Source organism: Phoxinus phoxinus (assembly GCF_949152265.1).
Source record: "Phoxinus phoxinus genome assembly, chromosome: 25".
Lineage (NCBI taxonomy): Eukaryota > Metazoa > Chordata > Actinopteri > Cypriniformes > Leuciscidae > Phoxinus > Phoxinus phoxinus.
The window spans coordinates 17,411,460-17,429,650 of record NC_136900.1 but is presented as its reverse complement, the minus strand read 5'-3'; the positions used below and the strand labels follow the sequence as shown (position 1 = coordinate 17,429,650).

The 18,191-nt window shown below is 36.9% G+C and overlaps 1 protein-coding gene across 1 annotated transcript in view; it reads right to left on the bottom strand.

Annotated features, from left to right (window-relative positions):
- The window catches only part of celsr1b (cadherin EGF LAG seven-pass G-type receptor 1b), a 46,407-nt gene that overhangs the window by 22,590 nt on the left and 5,626 nt on the right, over positions 1-18,191 (bottom strand). Inside the window, exons 2-5 of the mRNA XM_079604071.1 lie at positions 8,248-8,886; positions 4,853-5,075; positions 3,308-3,423; positions 2,092-2,180 (exon numbers count right to left, since the gene is read on the bottom strand). Coding sequence (XP_079460197.1) covers positions 2,092-2,180; positions 3,308-3,423; positions 4,853-5,075; positions 8,248-8,886 — 1,067 coding nt within the window. The remainder of the gene's footprint in view (positions 1-2,091; positions 2,181-3,307; positions 3,424-4,852; positions 5,076-8,247; positions 8,887-18,191) is intronic.

Genomic DNA, 18,191 nt, shown 5'->3' with positions numbered 1-18,191 from the left:
ACCCCAAAACAGCCGTGCATCTGGCTACTGAGGTGAGAGGAACATTTAAAATTATTATTAAAATAATCTAGTGAAAAAATCATTGTGTTCTCTGGAGATCAAACATAAAAACAGTAAGTCTCAACCACCAGGGATAAAGGACCACATTAACTGCCAAACTGTGAATAATGCAAAAATCTTTCCATCATCATCAAAGGATTGTTTGTAAAAAATTGGAGTAGGCAGTCACTTGCTGAGACACTTTAAAATGAAGAGTAACACTTCAAAGCATCACTGCATTACAGCAGCGCCCTGTTGTGTTTGCTTATTATTACTGAAGGTAAATATCTGAAAGTGTCTTCAAAGACAACTCGAGTCTATAGACAAAATAACACATGGGTTGAACTTTGGAAAGAAAAGATCAATGGGGTCAAATTGAAGTGATTTACATAGTTTTTGAGACACCATTTCACAATATGGTATTGTGAAGACAATACAACCAAATCTTGTCACAGTCAAAATAGAAACGGCCAAACGGATGTCGCTAAAGACCCGCATATATGTAATAATGCCAAAACATTCATGCATTTAAGGGTTATCTTCACCACAATCTTACCATATGGTAATATTATCTTTTCATAGTTTTATTTCATGAAATAAAAAAGCATTCTGGAGATTTACAATAATAGGCTGGGCGCTTTTATGTTCATGTGAAGCAGAAGAAGAAAAAAAGCGTGCCATCTGGTGCTTTTAGAAACTCCAAGTGTGTCATTGTAGTCCCAGATTAACTCAACAGGGGGTTTGCTATTGTCTGCGCTCCTGATCAGACTATATTGAGCTTGGACTTTAAATGACAGGGTTAAGGGGGAGATATAGGCACAATGGAGCAAGCACGACATGCGTATGGGGGGAAAAAGGACATTGAATCTAAATACAGCTTTAGAGTCTGATCTTCCATAAGTGCTTACAAGTGTAAATGGTGCTCCAATCCAATAATACACTCGCTAACTTGCATTCTACATTATATTATACACATTTTTGGATGCAACTACTGGTCTCAGTGAGATTTCCAACTTGTGTTGGGCTTTCATCGGTTTAGTGCAACTTGGGTCGGGGTTAAAAATAAATGATGGACCATCAAAAAGAGAAACCTTCAGCATGTTGACTCAGGGACGAATGTTGCTTTTTAAAGAGACTTCAGTGAGATTCTCTGAAGGTTCATTATGTTTCAATTCAGGAATACTGAAACTCAATTAGTTGCTCAAAATGCTTTCTTTCTTTAAATGTATTTTTTGCAAATATTGTTTTAAAGTTAAGGCAGCATGTAAATAAGGTTACTAAAAGCCCACTTAGGAACATAAGAAGGGGTTAATGAGAGCTTAATGCATTCAAGCAGAATTCATTGCACGTGTAATTACAATAGGTTAAGGTTTTCGCAATTCAGCAACAACAAAAAAGAAAAAACTTGAGAACTACTGCTTCAAAACATGAAGAACAAGGATTGAATACCTTATTAAATAATACTAACGCTATGGGTTACAAAATACTCTTAAAAACAAGACGCTGTGTAATAAGACACCCAGGTAAAAGAGAAGACACAACTAGCTTTTGGCCGTGAAACATGAAACATGACATATGACGTATTACACACGCACCTAACTTCATGAAAGCTGCATTTCAGCAAATGAAATATGAGGGTCGAAAAACTGAACAGGATAAAAGACGTAGAAATACAAGATGTTTCTTTTGACCAGAGTTCTTAGAAGGTGCTGTGAACTTTGATGCGGCTAGAGATGCCGCTGATATCACGTGTCTTCTTTCATGAAATATGGACACAGAGGCAATGATCTCATCAAGAAGCACGCGACTTGTGAGACTTTCTCTGGCATAGGACCAAAAAATGCACGAAGTACGATCAGAGCAAATTTGTGCAAATTCTTCGTAAAACCATTCTTACATAATGCATTGCACAATCAATGCAATTACATACTTAATGAATTTAAGAACGACGTAAACAGCCATTCATTTTGCTAATGCTTCATGAATTAGGTCCATTGACTTTCCAAACACATTGACCACCCCTTCTCATTGTGTTCAGTACAAATGACTTACCTTGTTGTAGTAATGTAGATGTACAGTGTGCCATTGTCCATTGCTAACCCCACCAGCTACAAATGGAGTCACTGTGGTTTTAGATTCTCCTAAACAAAAATAACAGGAAAGAGGAAACCATTTCTTCAATAATTATGCTAGTGTTAATCGCATTGCATTTATACACAGTATATAGCTTAACACAATATGCAATACAATACCATTCCCAAATAACTAAATTCCAGACTAACAAAATGGCTCCAAAGCACCTTGAGTATTTTAATATGTGTGGTATTTTTCCAGTCTAGTGGACAAAATAAGTAAATCATTATCAAGGAGATAATGGTATGTCAGGACCTCCCATGTCAGCACTTTCCCTCAGTGCACACTCCATACACTGTTAAATATCATAGTTGTTTATATATCTCTCCAACTTAATTAAGTTGAGTGATGCCTAGTAAGCTGGGATGGACCTTTGACCTCTGAGGGTTCATCATTTACCAGAATCACTTGTTGTTTGATGTTTTACATTCCAGGACAGTGGAGGAAATGCCTTTCACTGTCTTTATTCTCAGCTCATGTGGACGCGTGACCCTCAGCATTGTGGTTAGACGTAACAAGCATCTGCTAATACTAGGACACTCTAGAGATGAATTCCACTATCGTTTTTCCTTTGGAAAAAAAATCTGACCTGTTAAGTATTTCACGCACACTGACTAGACAGTAACTCGTGTTGATGTGTGAGGTTTAACTAAACAAAGGAACAGGTAGACAGAGGAAGTGTGTTTTAATGCTCTTTGGCCACCTGCTTCCTTTGGCACAGCTCTGGATGAGCAAATACGCACTAATGTTTGGGATTTGACACTCAAAAAAAAAAAGTAGATGAATATCCAGGACTCTAAGGCTCTGTTCAGATTCAAACCGAATGAAAACCAGTTAGTTGTTAGTAGTTTGAGCAACAAAACAAAACACAAATATATGTAGTTTAGAATCTGATTAAAAATGTAAAATATGTGAAAATATGTGAAGGTGTCATCATTCACAAAGATTTTTTTTTTTTTTTTTTTTTTTAATGCATTGGTTTCTTGGGTATTTTCATTCAACAAAAACATTGGGTACTGTTCTTTAAACGAAACAAAACAAACAAACACAATTATTTACATTTTATTTGTATATTAAAACTAAAAATATAGATTAATTGAATGGTGCCGTTTAGAGATGAAAGTCAACTACTTACCAGCAGAGAAGGTCAGCTGGATTTGCTCTTCGACAATTTCAATCGCAATGAAATCATGCCTTTCATTAAACCTGCCATTATAAAGCAGCAGGCCGTTTCTCTCCCTGGAAGCAAATCTATAAATAAAAATAAAATAAAAACAATATTAAAAACCTTAATGCATCATAGTTCAATTCAAAGTGTAAAGTAAGATCCACAGGCTATTTCAAAAAGTTTCTTTTTTTTTACACCAGATTTATTATATTTTCATCAGGCATTCTATTTGAATGAATATTAATTTCTGATCCACAGATCAAGAGCCCAGAAACATCCTAAGATCACTCACAACAAAAACATGAATGCTTGACAGGAGAATAAAAAAAGATAGGGAGTGGAGGAAAAGGAAGTGATAAAAGCTGCCAAGAGACACAGCTAGAGGTAATGACGCTGGAATGGACGGGGGAAACTGATACTCTGATGTTTGCCAACCTCTGGTATCTCAGTTGGCCCTGTGGTGAGGGCACCTGGGATTTTAGCAGGGAGAGGTGTCAGATAGCACATGGCAAAGGGGCAGACTCACAGGAAGTACGAACAAAGATACCTCACCGCACGCGGCATCCTGTTTTCATGTTTGCCATGAGAAGAACTTGTGTGGTTGGTATGCATCCGTGTCTAATTTGCTAGATCGGTTACATGGTAATTAAAAAAATGACATAATGGGAAAGTGAGGAGATGTGGTAGAGGTTAAACAGGTGTTCATATAAAACGAAATAGAAATCTGTCAAAATAATACAAACTAAACTGAAACTATCAAAACCAAATAACTAAAACTGAACTTAAAAGTGTAAAATAAATTTGAATATAGTATTAAAATTTAAATGTATAATTTTTACTAATAAAATTATAAATTGTATTTATCATCATTAATTAATACGATTTTTAATACTTTTTTATTATTTGATAAAAAAAATTTATTTTATGTATTACACGATTTTTTTAAGTATTAAAATATGATCTTATTAATACATTTATCATTTTATTTTAAGATATTTTTATTTTAATAGTATTCAAATATTATTTAATTAATAATATATATATATTTTTAAATTGTTTATTATGGGATATTTTAATAGTATTCAAATAAAATATTTGATTGAAAGGTATTTTATGTATTATTCATTATAAGATATTTTAAAAGCATTCAAATATTATCAAATTAATAACATTTATCATTTTATTATTTATTATAAGATATTTTTATTTTAATAGTATTAAAAATATTATTTTATAAATATGTAAAATGTTATGGTTATTACGGATTATTTTAATCGTATTTTATGTATTATTATTTATTATGAGGTCTTTTATTTTTAAAAGTATTAAAATATTATTTTATTAACAACATTTATTTATTGTCAGATCTTTTTATTTTAATAGTATTTCATAGTAATAAATAATAATGGTAACCCTTGGCTAATAGACAATGTTGTCTAGAGAGGTAAGTGCATGGGTGGATGGATGGATGGATGAAGTGATAGATGGCGTAACTCTAGAGGGTTTACTGACATGAAGGAGAGGGTGAAGTGGAATCTCTGCCTCAGGCCTCTGAAGGTGACGAAGGACTGGCCAGGGAAGCTGCGTGTGGTCATCTCACAATAGGGCTTCTCGTACTCGCCGTCAGGACACTGGCACAGGAAACCTCCCACCAGAAGGTCCACACACCTGCCTCCGTTCCTACACACACCTGGAACACAGCGGCCTGAGCGCGTGTTCACCTCACAGCGCTCTCCTGAAAAGAAAATACCCGAGAAACATTACTACAACAAACTGATGTTTATGTTTTCTGAAGAAAATGCGAGTGGTGTGAAAGTTGATTGTTGCCAAGGTGTTGCTGTGCAGTGCTTGAAGAACCTTTTTCCACAATAAAGAACCTTTTGTGCATTGAAAAGATTCCATGGATGTATAAGATTCTGCATGGAACCATAGATGCCAATAAAGAACCTTTATTTTAAAGAATGTAAAAGGCTCATTGTGATAGAATTTGCAGACAACAGTTCAAGTTGTTAAATTCTGACACACTCCACCTTATGGTTTGCTAAATGGTGACAGAATTTCCATTGTTTGTTGAACTAATTCTTTAATAAAATGGACAGTTCAGGTCCTGTATGCTGATTGGTCCTTCCATTAATGCTAAATGACATGTCATACGTCCACTGACAAATACTAAGTCCAATTCAGCCATGGAACTCAATTTCAGATAATAATTGGAAACTTGTTCCCTGCAACCAACCTTCTAACCCAGTCACTTGAGTGAGCTTTAGTTTTAGTTCTAACAGGACAAAGGCTTCCAGTTCTGTCCAAACGAGAAGGCTTCAGAGAAAGCGTTGACCACCATGTCCTCTTTGCTTAGTGATTCCAGGCAGGCTGCTGTGCTCACTGACCCAGACTAACCTTTGTTCATACTCTAAAGAAACAGGACCAAAGCCAAGCAACAGAAGAACAATGAAAGAGCCCTGGTGGTCTGTAAGACACCTGTTATGCTCCACTAGCCTCATAATGGGACATGAGATCTGGGTGAGCCGATGACGGCTCGCTATTGGAAGATGCTGCAAGCAAAAGTGACATCATTCACATTGTTACAGGTGGGATTTCGCCAGAGGGTTGCTTTGATATTTATCACAGTAAATTATTGTGTTAGGGGCATTTGACCAAATTAAGATTAAATTCAAGAAAAACACGTAGCTGAAAGATTAGACTGCTTAACTTTATATTGGAATAAAGGTCAACTGAACCTGATGATTTTGTTTCCTGAGTGTTTCTTTTTAGCTATCTTTACATATATGTGCATACAGGGCCCAAAAATAAATGTATTGTCACACTTGTTGACAACAGGTGAAATGAAAATGAAAATAAATAAATAAATATTAATTAATTAATAACCATAAATATTAAGGTAACACTTTATAATAATGTCTCACAACAATGAGCAATGTATTTTTACAGCATTTATTAACCTTTATTGCAATTCAAATTTGAATGAAAAGTTTTAAAACTAAAAATGTTTTATATCAATGTTATTGACAGACAGACAGACATACATATATTGTAAGATCAGATAGATAGATAGATAGATAGATAGATAGATAGATAGATAGATAGATAGATAGATAGATAGATAGATAGATAGATAGATAGATTTGCTCGCCAGCTATATATATATATAGTTTGTGTGGTTTGCTTTCAGCTGAGATAGACGCACCCGTGGCAGAGGACACAGAAACATGCCGATAACAATCTTCCCAAGGATCCATCACCATGCTGACATATGCAGTAGCTGCGGAACAAACATCTGAGGTTTGCTTGGAGGACTTAACCTTGTTTCGCTTGTAATCCTGTATCTCTGATTCCAGGCCAGCTCGGTGTGCACACTATTGTGTACCTGCCATTACCTTGACAAGATCTGGGCCCAGAGGAACTATGTCGACTGGGACACACAAAAGAGGTTCCAAAGAGGTAATGATCCAAATGTCGGTCAGATAATCCCTCATTTCGGAGGAATTACAGGGATACATTACTCTGTAATGAGAGAAACCCATAAGAGGAACTACAGAGGGCACTGTCAACACCTCTAGTTATGACCACATACTACCTGAGGGTTTGACAGGGCAGAGGTTCACTACTCTTTACTGTAGTTCAGAAACCTGAGCTGACAAACAGACAGAAGCTGTCAAAGTGAATGATCCAGTGCGGGAGCTCTGAACCTCGGGTCTGGATACCGTTCCTGCTGTCAAACTTACACAGGATAATTCCTTCCAACAAGAGCTTATCTCCATTCAAGTTATGACAGAAGCTAATGGCGCTCTCAACAGTCTGAGCAACTGAGAAGATGACAATTTGCAACCAATTTTAAATCAACCATACTATATCAAAACACAGGTTATTGATATCTGTGGTGTTTTCAAAAGGGACACATACCTATTAGCCTAACTATAGCTTGGATTTGGGCTAGAGATGTGAATAAACCCCTCAAACCCAAGCAATAAAAGTCTTTTTGACGTGAATCATACCTCAAATCATGCCGTTTGTTGAGAAGAGGTGTTGTATTACTTTTCAGGTGGTGGTGTTGCAATTTTCACTTGGCCGGCGATGAAATGGGTCAAATGTTGTTGTGTGTGTGCGCGCTATTCAGAATTTAATTGACAATGCCTCTGAATTCTGAATTCAATTCCTGAATTCGAATTGAATTTGAATTTAAGTGGCCAACAGGATACAATTCAAATTTTAATTGTAAAGATTTAAAATGAACTGACATTCAAAGAAATTCATATAACTGACATGTTAAACTAAAACAAGCATTTATAGATAGATAGATAGATAGATAGATAGATAGATAGATAGATAGATAGATAGATAGATAGATAGATAGATAGACAGACAGACAGACAGACAGACAGACAGACAGACAGACGGATGGACTGTCAGATAGATAGATGGATGGATGGATGGATGGATGGATGGATGGACTGTCAAATAGAGACAGATAGATAGATAGATAGATAGATAGATAGATAGATAGATAGATAGATAGATAGATAGATAGATAGATAGATGGATGGATGGATGGATGGATGGATGGATGGATGGATGGATGGATGGATGGATGGATGGATGGATGGATGGACTGTCAAATAGAGACAGATAGATAGATAGATAGACACAGACAGACAGATAGAAAAGCAGAATTTTACCAAACTCTAAATACAACCTGAACAACTACCAGAACACCCTAGCAACCAGCTAGCAACCACTCAGAACACCTTAGCAACCACATAACATCAACCTAGCAACCACCCACCCACATTTTCTTCTGAAAATATAACAAATCCAGTTAGAAACTATAATGTGACACTAATTCTTGAACACTTGAATTCTTGAATTGAGGATAATTAACAGACACTGACCTGTAAAATCTTGCGGGCACTCACAAGTGAACCCCCCCTCTCGGCTGCGGCACTTCCCGTTGTTCTGACACGGGCCTGAGTAACAAAGGTCCACCTCCGTCTCACAGTAGTCGCCAGTGAATCCGTCAGGACATCGACACCGTAACCCATTCATGGGGTGTATGGGCCTGAAAAGAACCGTGTTGGATGCCACGAAGGGAGCCGTACTGTCAAACTTCAGAACGGCTACACACTTCATGTAGTTCTCACAGGGCTCACGCAGACAGATATTATCATCAAACGGCAGGACGCGCTGAGTTGAGATTAGCGTCAACAAGGTGCGGTTAAGGTACATCTGCTCCTGCAGCTCCTCTGATGGGAAATAACGTCCCGGAGCTCCACCCGGGAGCAGGGCCGAGAAAGTGACGTTGAGAATGCTACCGCTAACGTCCGTATCATTTTGGACGTTGAAGACAAAGACGCCATCGGGGCTGGTGGACAGGACCGCGGCTACACCTTCTGTAAAGAGTGAGAGCAGAGGGGAGAGGAAACGCTCCTGAGACATGTTCTCCAGACGAACGGTGATGCTGTTCGTCAACATGTCATCCGTAATGATGGTCACACGTAGGGTGCAGAAGGCTGAGACCTGGTGGAGTCCATCTGTGAAGACACAAAGGGACTCGATTAATGTTTAAACCGAAATGAATGCCATGTCGGGAACTGGCAGGTGTTAAGTTTACATTCTTGTGAGTGAGATGAACTTTATGAACATGCTTGAACATGGTGCTCAATTCATGTTGCAATGTGATTGATCACCAAGCACTTCTACCTTCACAGTTTTGGGATCATTATTCACACAGTTTGAACAGCAATACAACCAACTTCCTGACAAGCAATGCAATGCATCAGTGGTGACCTCAAAAAGTCCTCAAAAGGTTTGTTGTGGAGGAGGTGTTGATTGTCAGTTATAAAAATAGTTATATTTTGAAAAATAGTCAAAAATATAAATATATTATTCTGATACTTTTTTTAAATACTTTTTATTAAAAAGATTTTAAAAAGTAAATCTAATACTTTTTTTGATACTTAATTTAAATACTAAAATAGAATATATCTGACACTACAAAAATACTGCAAAAAAGTACATATAATACTACTTGTATTATTATTATTATTAGTAGTAGTATTAATAATAATTAGGGATGCACCGATATAAAATTTTTGGCTGATGCTACAGATAACCTATTTTAAAGCCGATAAATAACCGATATATTGGCCGATAAATCATAATCAAAAATTTATTACATTTTTGAAAGCCTGATTACAAAAACAAAAGTCTCACCATTAAAATCCATGTCCCAAGCACACAATTATAATGTTCTCATTATGATTTTATGTAGCTTAATGAAAGACATGCGATGCACATGTTGCACTCAACTGTATTTTTCTTTTTTGAAGTGATTTCAATCATATTTCAAGCTATTAAAAACCATCATTGCGAACAGTTAGCATCTGAAGTGTCTTATTACATGTTGTGTGTGTGTGTGTGTGTGTGTGTGTGTGTGTGTGTGTGTGTGTGTGTGTGTGTGTGTGTGTGTGTGGTGGTTCCATTGAAAATGCTGGCAGAGCAAATAAAAAAATCTGAACTAGCCTGACGGCCAGCAGGAAAAACAATCCACCTTCCTTTTCATTCATCCCCACTTTATCATTACCAAATGTTTAAGAGAAAAAGTGTCTAAGTGTTGTGTTGTACATCTGGCCATTGTGTCATATTTGCCCTGTCCTTTTGTTTGACAGGTATTGTTCATGGCCCAGCGTATTCTTTAGTACCAATTGCGGGCTCCTAGTGTAAAGGGCCCCTATGTCATGTGAATGGAGAGAGCTATAATTGCAGGACAATGAGGACATGTTTCCACTCTGTTACACTGTCTTTTCACATACTGTCAGCTAAGCCAGACACGCAGTTGCAGACACAACAAGGAGTTTCTCTTTCTACACGCACACGCATTTGCACATGCACACAAAAACGCCACGCATACACATTAAATTATATTAATTCATACTTCACATGCACAAACACAACAGTTGAACAAGTCACAGCTATTGCAATATTCCATTTAAACAATTTTAACAAATATCACCCTTCTTATTTCCATTTTATATTATAACTAAGGAGATTAAATATTTAAATATCATAGGAATTCGTACAAAATTATATTTTAAAAAAGCACAATAGTGATCATCACAGGCATTGGTAATAAAAAAAAAAAAATCCTATGCAAGAAAGTTTTCCATCTTCTATCTTTTTACTGTAGAAAATATTTTGACATTAATTATTTTGATTATTGCAATTATTTCAATTAAATGATGTAATCGATGACAGCCTAAAACAATTTTTCTCCTATCTTTACGTGTTAAACATGGAGTGTCCTGGTAAGCTTGCAATCTTGGCAAATCACAAATTTGTCAAATACTAACCGCAATTTTCCCAGAAGTTTCTATGAGGGGAACGGCTTATAACAGGTCACATCCTGCTCCATTGTGTTCATAATACTCAGTAATCCCATAAACTACTTAACTAAGTTTCTTTTAAATATGCTTAGTAAACTTTGCTAAATCGTGCCAGAAATATGATCCTTATACGGAGAAGAACGCAGTAATGTATATGCTAAGTGGTTTCCTGTTTTTTTGTCTTTTCTTTAATGAGGTGTGCAATAAAATCCCAACTTTGTATATTACGGCCACTCTGAAATGCATTAAGTCTCTCTCTTGCTCCTTCTCTGTTGACTCTCTTACCAGTAATTGCTATAAATAACAAACACTCTGGCATACAATAAAATATTACAGAGACACTTTACATTAAGTCAGAGTACTGATGAAAATTGATCCAAGCACTTTAAATCTGCAGACAGCACTGCTGAAAATTTTACTTAGCCTAGTTAATTTATCCAGTAGTTAATTATTACTACTGTAGTAATCATCACTACTTAAAAAAAATTATCATACAAAATGAAATTGTCATTGAAATCCAACCTTGCAAACATGTAAAACCTAGTTATTCCCAGGGGCGGACTGGCCATCTGTGTGATCTGGAGAATCACAGAACGGCCGGTACTCCAGGACGGCCGGCGGGCCGGCTCACCACCCGCCACGCAAGCAGTCATCACCTGTTTTTTTTCCGTTAACGCGGCCGCGGGTAAAAAACGGAAAGAAAAGGGCGGGGCTGAGAAGGCGAGATAATTTTTTTTGCGGAATTTCGATACTGAAGCCGCTAAATGTCGCAAACTAACTGAAATATTTAGCAGCACAGCCAGCAGCAGCACCTCACAGTTAAATATTAGCAGCAGTGAAGAAGTGAGCCGGACAGATATAGCAACATGCCACCAGTGATGATGAGGGACAGAGAGATGAGCTGGTCCACAGGTAGATCCAGGGCAAGTAAGTAAACATGAGAGGAGAAAGAGAGTTACTTGCTAGGGATGATGTTAGGAAGTGATATTCGGGTTGCTACATTTTTAATGATTACATTAGTTAAAACAGCTCAACTTCAACATTTTAGCTGTAAAATGCCACATGCAGTAGCTAATATTAAGAAATATGTTGTGCTTTTACTTTTAAAAATGTTGGTAACGTTACAGTTTACAAACTTTGAAGATTTTAAATACAGATGTTACATTTGTAATGGTGTATTTTCATTTAGATGTGATATTATTTGTTATGTAAGATTAATTGCTGCATAAATTAATTAAGATTATTAAGTAATAAATTCATTTTGAGACAGCATGGAATAGATTGTATAATATGCTGTTATTTTTTTTCATTCCATCATTTGTTTATTCAGGTTGAGCTTAGACCAAGAGCAGAGAAAGACACCCACTCCAGCTCAACTTTAAATTACTTTAAGCGCCCCAAGTCAGACAGTCACAGCCTAGAGGTTTTTACACAGGACTGCAGTGTGTTGAGACCTCCATTTATATGTGAGTATTCAAGTTAATCTAGAATAATATGCTTTTAACACAACATCTAGTCAACATCAGCGCTATTGCTATAATTTGGATGGTATAGTATCATGAGACACAATTAAAGTCTTGTGACACTCATGCCAGGCGTTATTGTTGTTGTTGACGAGTTTCCGCGTGCCGATTGCTTTGGGCCGGGCCTAGTCAAAGTCCAGGGCCGTTTTTTAGTCCCAGTCCGTCCCTGGTTATTCCCACCAGAAAAAGAGAAGCAGATCGTTCTCAAAGTTGTCCTACACATACTAAAAAGGCCTACAGGTATGATCTTGGATCTTCTCTAGGAAAAAGAAAATCTTCTCTGAAATCTGTCTATATATACAAATCAAATAGGAATCGCTGTGTTAATATGAATATCATACACAAGTGTGGGTGGTCCAGAGCAGAAACTGTACCAACTGATTCCAGAGACTGCAGAGCCAGAAATCAAAGCAAAACATTATACGATCATTCGTTTAAATGGAATAACCACAGGAAGTCCAGCTTCAACGAATCCCTCAAAACTGAGTGTGGGGATTATGACACTAGCAAAGTAAACTACATTGAAATGTTCACAGTTTCACTTGGCAACAAACTCCTTTGCAAGACCACTGAGCTGTGACAGTGTTTGTAAAGAGCAAGTGTCATGTTCAGTTTTCTTTTCGAACAATCTGAGAATGAAGGCAAACAGCTTTCGGCATAGTGTTTTCCGAGGGAAAAGGACAAACAGTCTGTGCAAAGATAATACTTCGGTGAAGTTTAAATACACACTCTAAAGACACTTACTCGCAGGAGCTGACCTGCAAATGAACACAGTGGGAAGTTTAGAGGTTATCACCTAACTGTCCCACAGCTAATGTCAACCTCGGTTTCCTGGTTACCAAAGACTCTGAGTCTAAACGCCTATTTCCACACACTCTCATGACAGCTCATAATTTGTATGAGATGGCAATATCATATGACATAACTTGTCTCATGTGAAAAGTACAACTTGTTTAAATTTTTTTATAATCATGGTTTTGTTTAGGTTTTTTCTCCTAAAAATGTTCACAACTTTTCATGAGAATGGTTGCCTTTCACACAAAGACAATTTTCTTTCCATTTATACTTTAAGCACACTTTAAGTAGGCTTACTTCAATACAAAAGCAAAAACACTAATTACAAGCAGAGATAAATACAACAGTCACAAAAAAAGTTTCTTTCTCAACTGTTTACATTCACTTAAGACAAAACCGACTGTTTCCGAGAAACCTGAGACTGGTATTTTGACATAATTTTGTGTGTATGTGTCTGTTCAAGCGCATGGAGATGCGAAAGAGGAATTAATGCGCACACAGATAACAGCGCAAGAGCCGAATTGGTGTTGAACCTTAGCAATTAATCCGTGAAACACATGCGTCCCGAAACCGTGGGGCCTTGTCTGTACGGATTACGGATCAACTACGATCCGATTAACCCCTAGGCACATCTGAATGTGAATGAGATTCGAGCTGCAGAGGAAGAAAAGTTTGGTAACACTTTATTTTAAGGTGATTAAAATAGTTACACGTTACGAAATGTACTTACTATAGTAATAACACTAAATTATGCATAATTACAAGTAACTAACCCTGACCCTATAGTAAGTACATGTAGTACTTGCTCAGTGCTTGTTTGAGTAAGTACAAATGTAATTACGTAACCTTAAAATAAAGCAAAACTTTTTCAGCAAATAACAACTCAAGACTTAAAAGTCATACGGGCTGAATTTATGGTTGATTGTACGGAAAAGACCAATGTGAAGATTCTGCTAAACGGAAGAAAGGAAGCCATATGGGTTTGGATGGCATGAGATTGAGTAAATAATGACAGAATTGTCATATCAGGATGATCTAATGCTTTAAATATGGAGTGGCATGGGGTGAGAATACAAAATGTTGAATACAAACACATTAGTCTTAATTGTCTCTTTTCAGTCATCTGTCCTGAAATGCTTCTCAAAAAGCATGTGGGAACATTCAGTTGGACAGCTGATTGGCAGTTGGCTGGGGCAAAAGTAGCAGGGACTCACAAAAAACTCCTGCCAAAGCATCAGTTAGCCAACGCCAAGACACATGTCCGGCTTCACTGGCAGTGGCCACAGCAACTTCACGGCTGATGGCTGACCTAAATATTTGCGAAGCTGAGCCAACTGGTCCCCGTCGCACAATAGGCACAGCTGAGAGAGGGGCTACTGAGAGCACAAGCCAATGAGGGCAGGGCTGTGTGCCCTCTCGAAAAATCATAAACGTTTTTCAAAAGGACTTCAAATATGGAAGTCAATTTCCACCACTTAAGAAAAAAAAAACATGCTTTGGTAAATAATAATTATGATATAAAGTCAAATTATTTATGACATAAGTCATAATTATGAGATAAACAGGCAAAAGTATTAGATCAAAGTCAAAGTTATGAGATACTAAGTCGTAAGTATAGGATAAAATGACAAGGTTATGAGATATTTAGTCATAATTATTTGAAAAACAAAAGAATGATGACATACCAAGTGAGACTTCTAATATAAAAAGTCAAAATGGTAAGAAAAGTAAAAAAGAATGATACAAAGTATAAATTGAGAATTATGACATACAATTTAAAACTAGTCGAAATTATGAGATAATACATTTAATGAAAATGATGTGTCAAAATTATGACACACCAAGTCAGAATTATGCTATAAAAGTCAAAATTATGACATACAATGAAATAGAGATAATTATGACAGTTAAAATTATCACATAAAAAGTAAAAAAACATACGAAGTCCTAATTATGAAATAATTTTTTTTAATGACAAATATGAAATGTAAAAATAGTGGAAATTCTATTGCACAATTAAATATCTACTATCAAATGATGACCAATTAAAGAATATATTAAAAGTATTTGATAAATGATATGGTCCCATACAGAATATTCTTGGGCATTCGTACATTTTCATCATGTACTGTATATATTTGTTTGTTTTTACAGAAAATATTAGCATGCTACTATACAATTCTATGCAATCAAAACTTTCAGTTTTGTTTGTTTCTTGCTTTTTCAACATCTATCCTACATTCAAGCCCTACATTCCTTCTTAAGGCCTATTAAAAGCTTTCTCCCTGGCATGGCTTTTGTGGAATGTGGTAAGTTGCACTCTGAGAAGTTAATGAACAAAGCATCTTTCTAGAGAGTGCATGGTCTAAAGTGCCTGATAATGGGGACCACACCTTGGCCGGCCTTCCTCATGAATCTGTTGTGATTCTTGTTAACATCATCTGTGGCAGGTCTGCTTTGATCCCTTCAAGCACATACATAAAACAGAGGGGAGCACAGTGAAATGGAGCCCTGCAAGGTGTGGAGTTTATGGGTAGAACTGTTAATGTTGCCCAAGGCCAAGAGACATGAAGGTGCTTCTGCTTGGTTATGCATTAGTATATGTTAGAGGTCTTTGAGGATTGAAGCACTTATATAAAATATGAATACCTAGGCATTAAATGCCTTTATTTAAAAATGCAGCAAAATGCAGATGCCACCAAATACTGAGGAACTGGAAGCTTCCGCATTCATTACTCTGCATTAGATGAGCTCACCCAAAACCCTTACATTTCTTGTAAAGGTAGTGACATGCCGATATTGAGTGTATTTCGATTATGAAATCCTTGCTGAATAAAACTATTTATTTATTTTTCTAAAAATCTTACTGACCTCAACATTTTTTCGTAGTTGTAGACCACTTTTATAATGCTTAAAGACATATCCTGGTCACTGTTTACTTTTAATTGTATGTAAAAGTGCAGCTTCTACGTTCTGCTGAACATCTCCTTTTGTACTCCACAAAAAGAAAAAGAAAAAAGGTCATATGGGTTTGGAACATGAGGGTGAGCAAATGACTACAGACATTTCATTTTTGGGTCAGCAGCTTTAAAACTTTGATTTGGGAGAACTGCGATAGTTGTATAAAATTCGTAATATTAAACATAGAATTTGCCTTGATTGCATCATCGTTTCATTTCATTGTTAAGGAAGGAATTCAGTATCAAAGCCTTAGGGTTAGAGAAGATAATGCCCAGTTTGCCCTTTGTACTCGTGCAATCCACTGAAAAACCTCCATACACCATTCCTGACTCTTTTTCAAATAGTCTTTGGTGTCCAATGGCAACAGCTTGTGCCTGGAAATTAAGAACAGCTCTTGAAGAACAGTACTCCTAAGCTCTATTTATGAGTAACACAAACTCTGCAATCATTACCAAGCTTTGTCTTTTATAGAAATCTACTTCATGCAAGTGGTGTGATCCGGAATATTGTTTTACTGTCACGCAGGTACACCAGTCACAACATACTGTGCCTGACTGACAAGTTTTGCAGTTGCTGTTCTGATCTCTGCTCTTTCACCAGACAGACACCAAGTGAGTGCAAAAAACTGTCTTCTTTCAGCTGTGTCCTTCCTTTAAGGTTTCGACACACAAACAGCTTTGTCTTCACTGACAGAAATCTGCATGTGGACAATGCCTCCCTCCTCTTCGGATTTAAGAAGCCCCCCGAATTTCACCCCCTACCCTCCTTCTCACCCCACTTCACAAAAGGGGCCCGTGCTTCAACCCCCCAGCTTGGCGCAAAACGCTTAAGAGCTCCACAATGCTCCCCCATTCTCCATGGCAACAACAACGGGGAGCCAGAGCTTTTCAAAACTCTTTTTCCCAGACGTCCTTTAGAGGACGTCCATAAGGGAACCCAATGGGATGCTTCATTCCATTACCAGAGGATTAAGAAGGAGATCAGCTTGCTTAGCGCAAGTTCCTCGGTTGAAAAGATCAGCATATGTTGTGTTTTGGATGTTGGTCCACACCAGGCTTCTTAACTAGCTTAACCAGCAAGACTTTCTTGTTCTTTCTGGTCTAATGAAGCAATCAATTTCTTCCAAATCAACCCAAATTTTTTGAAAGGAATTGACAAATGGCCAAATTGGAATTGTGGAACGAAATTTTCTTGTCAGTTCTTCACAAACATATTGCCTCATATTCAGTTTTTTATCCAAGACTTTCTTGGTATTTCTGGTCTATTGAAGATGGTTGAGCAGCATGTTTTGGTGCACCACCAAGACCAGCACTAACCTACAGTACATAAACCAGCCTGGACCTGCAAGGAAATTCATGTTGGCCTAAGCTGGTCTATGTCAGCCTGAAAAGTGACCTGACCAACCGCTTTTCTCTGAAAAGTTCACAAGTTCCCTGCATGGTTTAGATGCTTCGAAAAGCTGATGAGATAAAGATTTCATGCATAAGATGATTTAGAACGTGCCGAAATAAGGATAAAGACATATGCACTGCCATTAACGGAAGAAATGTGTGCACCACAAGCTTTGCATCAGCCGCTACGTGAGATTTCACTTATAGACGGAAAGGGGATTGATGAGATGCATCAAAGGTTCTAAAGATAAAGATGAAAAGATCAAAGATTATGAGAAGTGCCCTACCTTTAAAATAAAACTGTAGATCAAAAGTTGACTGAAGAATTAACCACAGATGGTCCTTCCCTGGCAGCTCACTCCCTCGAATTAGATATTGAATTATCACTCAAAATCCAAAAGCGCTCTAGATAAGGCTTATGAAGTTATCTTGATGCACTGTTATGAATGGAATGCACTGTTGGGGTTGAGTCAAGTTTATTGGCTGAATGTTAAATGATGCAAAATAACTAAAACTAGAGATGAGGCGTTATGCTAGGAAAGAGAAGAACCACTGAGTCAACATGAATACAGATGCAATGATTCATATACATTAAATACTTAAGATTTTAAAAACATTACAGTGTATTTAAATCTGCATTCATATTAACACAGTGAACAATTTCAGGTAATAAAAGGATAACCTTAGATTTATCAAATAAGCACAGTACATCATAAGTATCCAACATGTTTCTTCAATTTTAAAAAGGAATAGAAAAATGGCCAAATTTTGTGGAAGGAAAATT